The 8,986-nt window shown below is 53.6% G+C and overlaps 1 protein-coding gene across 4 annotated transcripts in view; it reads right to left on the bottom strand.

Annotated features, from left to right (window-relative positions):
• Window positions 1-3,450: 3,450 nt before the first annotated feature.
• GRID2IP (Grid2 interacting protein) overlaps window positions 3,451-8,986 on the bottom strand; it is a 103,490-nt gene continuing 97,954 nt past the window's right edge. For all 4 annotated transcript variants that reach the window (XM_075899867.2, XM_075899868.2, XM_075899871.2 and 1 more), the window contains 3 exons: window positions 7,103-7,221; window positions 6,286-6,450; window positions 3,451-5,593 (listed from right to left, as the gene is read on the bottom strand). In XM_075899867.2, the coding sequence (XP_075755982.2) occupies window positions 5,522-5,593; window positions 6,286-6,450; window positions 7,103-7,221 (356 nt within the window). In that variant the 3' untranslated portion in view covers window positions 3,451-5,521. The remainder of the gene's footprint in view (window positions 5,594-6,285; window positions 6,451-7,102; window positions 7,222-8,986) is intronic.

Below are 8,986 nucleotides of genomic sequence, written 5' to 3'. Positions count from 1 at the left end.
GCTGCAGGTAGGGATGTAAAATCCTGTGTCATTGGTCGGAGCTGCCCCTGCCTGTGGCAGGAGGGCCGGGCCGGGCCCACCACAAATGGGCTGCTCCAGCCGGCAGGCAGAGCAGCCCCTGCTTGAGGTGGGCCCCGCAGGGATGGGTTGGGCAGGGAGCTGCTCCAGCCCCTACGGGTTAAACGGAACTAGTAAGCCTCACCCACTAAGGGTCAGGCTTACCAGCTAGCCCGAGGGCAGGCAAGACACGGCCTACAGGCTAGATCCACCCCGCCAAGCTTTCAAGGCCCGTGGCCCAGCCCACTGGACCCACGGGCAGGGAGCAGCGTCAGGGCTCAGCATCTGGCTGCTCTATCTGCCTCTCTGTGCAGGGGGAAGCTTCACACCCTGCCACTCCCCCCCCCCGTCACCAAACTCCCTCTCAGGCCCTGCCCCCCCGAACCCCATCCCCTCCCCGAGCTCCCAACCTCCAGCCCAAACCCTGCACCCCCTCCATAGAAAAATGTGGGTCTTGACCACTTGCCGAAATTTTGGAGTGGAGTGCCGCCCCCCCCCCCCCGGTAAACCGGTCAATCGTTGACATCCCTAGTCGCAGACAGGATCTGAAAGCGTTTCATTCTCTTGGATTATGTTTTACAGGCTTTTGAGCTGCACAGTCTCTTGTTCCATTTGATGCTGGGCTGACCGTCCTCGGCGGAGAGGATGAGAGCTGCTGGGATCCCAGCGGCACACAGCAGGGCCTTGCGGAGTGGGACAGCATATCCCCCCGGGATCAATCCGACGAAGTGGCCTGGGACCCTATGGCGCCCATCTCTGCCGTGTGTGTCCCTTGTTTGTTGACTGGCTAAAATCCAGTGCTACCGGCTCTGTCGGCGTTACTGAGAGTCTTGCAGTGTTGGGTCCTTCTCTTAAAGGATGCAAAAGCCTGCAGGAGGAGCTCAGCTTTCATTTTTATTAGAAGGCAAGTCCTCAACTTCCTGGCTGTGAAGAAAGGCTAGGAAATGTGCCTTGGGCGAATCCTAAAGGCTCAGAAACCAGGCGACCAAAAAAGAAGCCCACTTGTGTTTTCATGTAAGCTTGTTTTGTCCCCAGTCACATGGTCCTGAAGGGCTTGACTCTTCATTAGCAATATTGTAATTGGCTCTCCTGGGATTCAGCATCTGTGATTTGTGAACAGTGACAGGCAGAGCTGTAAAAATTTCAGACTTCAGCACCCAGGTCCTTCTGCCAGCTTGCTGACTCTTGCACCTACACAGCCGCGTCTGACTTCTGGCCCTTCCAGGTTGGAGCGAGGCCAGAGAATGCCTTGAGAACAGTCACTTTTCCTGAGCTTTCTCTTCACTTTCCTTCACAGCAGCCACCACCCTGGTATGGAGCCTCTCTCGCAAGCAGGAGTGGTCCGAGGCGGGCTGCGGCAGCTGGCACCCCAGGTGGAATGTGCAATCGGCGCCCCCGCCTGCACGGCTGTCAATGGAGTAACGTCATCATCGGGCTCCCCGTTGAAGGCGGCGTCCTAGGCGACTGCCAAGTCGGCCTATAGTCACGGGCCACTCCTGCTCGCAAGCATGGGACCCTGAGAAGTGCAGAGCAGGGACTCCGGGTCCCTTAGAGCAAAGGGCCCAGATGCGGAGGAGTCGTCGTTTTATCCCAGCTACTCTGCCCACCGGGTCTCGTCTGCATCAGAGCGTCTCTGCTGTGACTCCACAGAGACAACAGCTTTTTCTAGCCTTTCCTCTTTGGCTGCAGGAAACAAGACACTGAACCTCAGCTCGGGTGGGGTGATTCTGTTCACGGTGCACGAGGGAGACGACATCCATGAGCTGAGCCAGGCAGGGGAGCAGCCAGGCCCGCGACAAGGCGTCTGAGCAGCAGACTGCTTTGTGCCTCACCGACTTAGCACTTTGGGCAGGAGGCTGGACTCGATGGGATTCCAGGATTCATTTCCTCCCCACAACGCGGTCCAGGCACAGTGCCGACCTGGCAGGGCCTGCTCTCTGAAGAGAAGGTTTTTTCCTAGAGGGTTTGCAGCTATCACCAAAGAATCAACCGATTTCAAGAGCACGTGGCTGAAGCCATGCTAAGGTGTAACAGCCAGTGCCAGGCTGCGTAAGATAGCAGCTGCCGTGGGGGCTTTGGGTCAGCCTAGTCTGCAGCACTTGGTAGCTCACCTCAGCTGCAGGCGTTCTCTTTGGAAAGTGCTCCTGCGCCACGGCGTCTGCCTGGGGCAGGGGGGGGGGGGGCTCTCCTAGGAAGTGCTGCTGCCTCGGCATGACCTGCTGGAGCACCTGAGGTGTGCGTGAGGCCAGCCACGAGACCTGCTCCGCAGGCCGGCTCAGGGGCTGGAGGAGGCAGGCTGTTCAGTGAGCAGCTGTGAGGGGCTCGCAGTGAGGAAGGAGGTACGTTTCTTCCACATGCACAGGGCCCTGCGGGCTGGCCCAGCTCATGGATTGCACCTGTGGTGTTTTGTAAAACTCTTTCAAGCTGAGCCTTCACCTCAGGCCTCGTTGTCAGAATGACCCATGGCAGACAGCAAAACGCCACAGAGCCGACCAGCCGACCGGATGGGAAATCAGTCACTCGATTTATTTCCTGCTAGTGCGCCAGAGAGAAACCCCCAGGGAACACGAGCTCCACCTGCTCCAATTGCCTTTTAGCTGGTTGCAGTTTACAGGCTCGAGCTCACACTACATATTCACTGCCAAGCAATGCAAAATGGCAGCACGACTCTAACCCAACACCCTCCAGCCTCACTCCCCACCCTTCTCGCAGGGCTGCAGACACAATGACCCTTTCTGTTCTGCTGCTGCCATGGAGATGGGGAAAGAAGTGAAACCTCTCCTTAACTGGGGCACTGCTCTCAAGGGACTAAGAAGGGCCATACAAAACATTCAGTCTTCAGAGATGCAGGTATCAAAGCTGCCAGGCACAGAGATACATCCTTATTTTAAAAAAATTCAGAAAGGGAGCCATGGTAGACTGCAACTTTAAAAACGAGTGGTCCTGTGGCACCTTAGAAACCAACCAGAAGATATAGGGTCACGAGCTTTCATGGATAAAACCCACTTCCCCGGATGAATTGGACTGGAAATAACAGAAACCAAGAGATATATTTAACAGCAAAAGAAATTTATCTTGCCTTTAACATCTGCATTTCCACATGAAAAGCTATGTATGGGACACATCTAGCCCACTTAATTAGCCTCATTAGCACGGGTCCTACAATTGACAGGTACTTCTGTTGTTATATCTAACTCTTGGTTTCTCTTATTTCCACTCCATCTGAGGAAGTGGGTTTTGCTCACAACAGTTCTTGATTCTATATATTTTTGTTAGTCTCTAAGGTGCTACAGGACTACTTTTTTGTTTTGTTTTTACCCTCATTTTAAGGCTATTGGAGAAAACCAGGGTATGTTATACAAACATTTTTACCTACAATGGACTCGAATGCAGTTGGGAGACAAAAGGCAGTAGCTTTATTTTGGAGGACAGCACGTAGGTTTTGGGTAGAGACTGAATTGCGACTATACACACAGTCCTGTTATCAAATAATAGAACCATATCTCAGAAGTTCTAGTTTTCTGAAAATTTTCACATAAAAATACCATCTGGAAACAAAGCGAGTGGAGGTTTAGCTATTTTTTTCAAGTTACAACAGGTAGCAAAGTCTATGTACAGCATTTTCATTAATGACAGTTTCAAAATAACCTCAAACGGTTTCAGTATGAAATATGTGCTTTAAAAAAAGATCAGCTATACACGGTGTGCAGCATTGGAAACACAGAATGGAGACAAACAGGCATTGTCCTGTCATAAATCAGAACGAAAAAAAAAAAAACACAGATCAGATAATGCAATGCTAGAAGCTACCTGGCACTTGAAGCTGTGGGCACACACATCACTTTCTACAGCAGGGAGTTTTAAAACGTATTGAAAACAAAGGATTTGATGCACATAAGGTCTCCTGTAAATAATGCACCAGTGATTATTGGATTATTGGTGATTCTCTGCTCTCAACACAGGCTGTGATAAACCCCCTTGCTCTGTCACCAAGGGAGGACAAGCGTTTGGATGAGAAATGTTATCTAAACTCCAGATACTGCTGGAGCGTTTCAAGGAGCAGCCTGTTCGGGTACATCAGAGCCGAAAGGCAATGGTTGCTTTTTGCACAAAGTAATGCCCCGCAATGTGAGTGAACTGATGCGTCTTGCTGTACAGATCTTAGCAAGCTATGTCACCTGGAGGCACATGCGCACATCACAGGAGTCTAGCAGAGCGTTAGTCCCTGAAGGACAACTCAGAATTGAATTTACCTAGAGAATGATCAGAGGCTGGCGGAACAACGAAGCATGGTGCGTACAGTTCTGCAGTTCACAGAACGCACTGGGCACGAAGGATCGCTTGAGTCCTACACTATGTCGGATGTTCTCACATAGCTACAGGCCCTCAGTCAATGATTGAATGGTGCAGCACATACTTGGTTTCCTGCAGGGCTCCCTGGCTAGCCTCAGAAGCTACACGGAAGGCCTGTAGCTGCTCGAAGGAACGCCACAGAGTGCTAGACTTCCAGACTGCCCAGGGTTTTACACTTCCCATGGAGGCATCAAGACACTCAGTAAACTGTCTCCGGGCAAGTCCACGTGGAACTGATGAGGAAGATATTAATGTTCTAGCAAACTCTCCAGGCCCATCACCCACTGCCAGACACCTCAGCAAACTGACAGCCAGAAAGAAACGTCAGGGTTGTCCCTCTGTATAAAGCAAGACTAGATCCACGTCTGGGGCAAAGCGAATACACCAGGCACAGTTCTGGGAGGCAATTTCCTGCCATCCTCACTGCCCTTTCCCTTCTGGAGTCCAGGACTAAAGACTCTGAGCCAAACCCTGACACGCCCAGACTCAACCAGGGAGCTCGACTGGGGAGGGGCTGTGGGAAAAGTCTGGGCTGGCCTGTAGGGGTGACGATGCTGCAGGGGCTGCAGCGTGGCAGGGACTCCGAGGAGGAATTCAGACTGGCTGCTCGGTGTTTCCTCCCAAGGCTCCCTGGAGAGCCTGCTCCAGTGGCAGCTCCATCACCCATTCCAGGGGTAAGGCCTGCGCTCCCCTCTGTGCCTGGCCCTGCTCTCCTCCTAAGCCTCATTATGTGGGGAGAAGAAAACTCTGTGTGCCCTCAATGGAGCCTCGGCTAGGGATCCCAGGGTCTGCTATTGCCAACTTGAACGGCTTCGGAATGGATCAGGGGTTTCTACATCCCAGCGTGTCTGCAAACCTGATTCCACAATGCACTGGAATTCTAGGGCACAATAAATACGAACCCCTGTGAACCTCCCCCACCCCTCCGTCCATCCCAGGGTCCCACCCATGGTGCCTGTCTGCAGAAGTTATTCCTGTAGTGTCCAGATGCCCGAGTCCATGGTTCTGATCGGTGCTAACACGACACCAGCGTATTTACAACCAAACTCAGCAGGGACCAAGTGCACTTTGTTGGCAATAGAGCGTTGCTCCGACGGTTACCACAAGCCCGTCACCAGGCGAGGGGGGAGGTCATCCGGGGACTGCGCTGGCTTTCGCAGGCCTGCACGTCACCGAGCGCCCGCTGCAGGGAGAGAAGGGAACAAAACAAAGCACCATTGGGCAACGCTGCTCTCCCCGGACAAGGAGAACGCGTCAGGCTCACAGGAGCATGCGGCCACATGCACATTTTACCGGAGTCCATGGGTGGTGAGGGCAGTAAGTCTGGTTGCAGGGACGGTGGCAATGGAGAGAGGGTCAGACCTACTGTGCCCAGCTTTCTGTGCGGGTGCAGGAGACTGCGCCAACCCTCCAAGAGGGACGTCCTCGCTTCCTCCCCATAACTAGCACAGCTCGCGCTGTGCAAAGGCCAGCTTGCCCCACGGTGCCCTGCGGGAGTGCTCAGGAGTCTGCCTCCTCCTCAGCCTTGGCCTTCTGCTGGGCCCACTGGCAAGGGCACCATTAATGCCAAGTCTGTTGTGGACCTCGGTGCCCCTGTGCTTAGACTCAAGCCCGGGGCCAGCGCCCTTCACAGTCTCCTGCAACAGCCACCAGATGGGAACAGCGGTTGTTCCACCTTCCACCTGGTCAGCCTTTGGCGGGGTGACCCTGAGTGAAAGGCTCTGAGCCAGCCAGAACCTGACGTGCTCATCTTTAACGACTTGGATTCTACTCACATCCGGAGCCAAACTCTGTGTGAAAGCTCAGCTAACCCGACCCGGGCCGTTCCGGCGAGGTCCCCCCCATGCCAGAGGGCTCGACAGCCATGCAGCTCACCTCAAACTTGCTCATGAACTCAGCAAAAATGCCAAAAAAAGATTCAGACGTGGTCACTTTGGAGTCCTCCCCGAAAAAGCTCAGCACTTTGCCAAATTCCTCCATGGCCTTATGCTGCAGGTCATCCAGAGACTGGACGGTAGGGTGGGCGCTCTCCAGGAAAGACTGAGCGGGGGTTTAAGGGAAAATGACACCATGGGGGGCAAGAGCCTGATGCTGCTTATTAAGGGGAGAGTCTTCACCTACATCCCAGCAAAGCATCTCCTGCAACTGAGGCACAGCAAGTGCTGGCTGATAAACTCGTCAAAAAGAAACCCTCCCCCCAAGGGGCGATAGCTCTGCGTCTATCATGGTCAGCACAGGGAGAGACACCACTGAGAGCCGTCTGCCCACTGGCCAGTGGCTTCCCCCAGAACTCTACAAAGGCATGAGCGCTGGCAGTCTCAGCACAGCGCCACTGAACACCCTCCGACCTCCAGGTCCTAAGTAGGGATGTAAAGAGTTAACCAGTTAACCAGTAAGCATCAGCCTTACCGGCATCCTTACTGGGATAGATCGTTAACTGATGACCCAACCCAGACAGAGCAGCCCCACCTGTGGATGGTGGGTTTGGCCAGGCTGGAGCAATTCCCCGCCCACAGAACGACATAGCGGGCCTGGCTGGACTGGAGCAGCGCCCAGCCCGGGAATTTTCATTCCTAGTCATTGGGGCAGAGTCCCAGCCATGTTCTTTGCCAATGGTGGCCACTTGCTAGCTGGCCCAGGGCTCAGAAGGCACATGGCCATGCTTGTGATCCACCCGTTCATGAAAGGATACATTCATCACAACAGCAAATCTGTCCTCCTCAGCGGCTGGCATGTGGCGGCAGGCAGTCTCTATTTCACTGAGGGTGGTGCGCAGGTCGTGGAGATCAGCTGTTAATGTTCTCTGATTCACTGAGGAAGGAGGAGAGTTGAAAACCGGGCCGGGGAGAGCGCTCTGATAGGCCAGGAGCAGTGGAAGTGAGAGCCAGAGGTCAAACGCACACCCAGGGGCTTTACAGCTGCCCTTGTCTGCAAGGCAGAGGTTCTTTGGGAGGTAAACATCCCAGCATGTGCTGCGCCGCCTTGAGCGGAGTGGCCATGCTGCACTGCATTCTGGGTGCTGCCAGGCCTCCAGGAAGGGACAGATCCATCCCTACTGACCTCTGCCCATTAGCCCAGAGCGAAGGGGTGACTGTTAGGAGGAGACATGCAGAGAACACTGGAGACAAACTGGGTCTGGCCAGCGCAGGAGGCATAAAGGGCTCAGTGGCAGAGGAGGAAGGGCAGTTATGGATCCATGGGTATTTTATATGGGAGGGGAGTTCAACCACAAACGGAATGGGTGGAAGGGAGGACGTTGGCTGTTAAGAGGTAGTGGTGGAGCAGGCACTGAGGAGAAAGAATTAGTTACAAAGGAAAAGAATCGTTTTAAGAAAAGCTGGGCCCAGTGAGAGCTCTGGCCAGGTATATTACGGGTGCTACCAGGCTAGGAGAAAAATTAAAATCCAGGGGCCTGCATCTCCTGTCTCTTTCATCAGACCAGTTTTATGCTGGTGCAGCTCCACTGACTTCGACTGAGTTACTGCCAAATGTCAGGGAGCAAGCAGAGACTTAGCCCCATGTTCTGGATTCAGCATGTGTGGACTGTATGTTGGAGCATCACTGACACATGTGCACGACAAGCCAAAGGGCCATGGGATCTTTCAGGACTAACACTCACTTGTGTCCTGCCTGCAGTTAGATGCACACTCCCCGGAGCAGCGCGTGGTGTGGGGATTGTGTCTTGCTAAGGCACCCAGCATAGAAACGTTATTCTAAATGCCCGGATCTGTGACCATTACAGCCACCTTTGGCACACCTGAATACACAGGCGCGTGGGGGCTACAGATCAGGTGCGCTGTCGGGCCCCCAGCGTGGCTGCGCTATGGCCCAAACAGGCCTGCGTCTGAGATGCCTGGGAGCTCAGTAATGCTGGAGTCGTTCAGATGTCCTGTCCTGAGAGCGTGACACCAATGAGCCACAAGAATGAACCGACCCGGCTAATGTTTGTGAACAATCACTAAAAATAACTCATCTTCACTGACAAAAAGGCACGTTCTTCACCACAGAGTTAATTGGCGCAGGAGCAACCCTGAGGTAAAAAACCGTTCCAGGCACATTGGTTTTATTCAACGAGGACTCCTGTGGCACCTTGAAGACTAACAATGATTTGGGCCTAAGCTTTCCTGGATAAAACCCTCTTTGTCATTTTGACCCACAAAAGCGTATGCACAAACAAAGCTGCTAGTCTTTAAGGTGCCACAGGACTCCTCGTTGTCTTTGCAGATACAGACTCACACGCCCCCCCCCCCCCCCCGAGGATTTGGTTTTATTGGGAGGTACATTAGCCCAGGCCAGCACTAAAGGGTGTGGCTTAAAGCCAGCACAACCAAAGATGATGCAAGGTCACACAACTACCACTGTGTGTAATGTCTCCTTGGGGTGTGCACAGCCCAATGGGCAGAGTCTGGGCTGGGTTAAAATACACACTCTAGAGTTGGATCACTTCCCCCAGGACATCTGCGCACTCAGCCACCGGAGGCTGCTAAGCTGGGCTGAAAATATCACAAGAGCAGCTCCCTTCTGAGATCTCCAATTCTTCCTGCTTCCCATGGGGCCAGAAACCACCGGGAACCTT

Source organism: Pelodiscus sinensis, chromosome 15 (genome assembly GCF_052426305.1).
Source record: "Pelodiscus sinensis isolate ZL-2025 chromosome 15, ASM5242630v1, whole genome shotgun sequence".
Lineage (NCBI taxonomy): Eukaryota > Metazoa > Chordata > Testudines > Trionychidae > Pelodiscus > Pelodiscus sinensis.
Note: the sequence above shows the minus strand (reverse complement) of the source record. Positions and strands in the feature narration are given on the sequence as shown.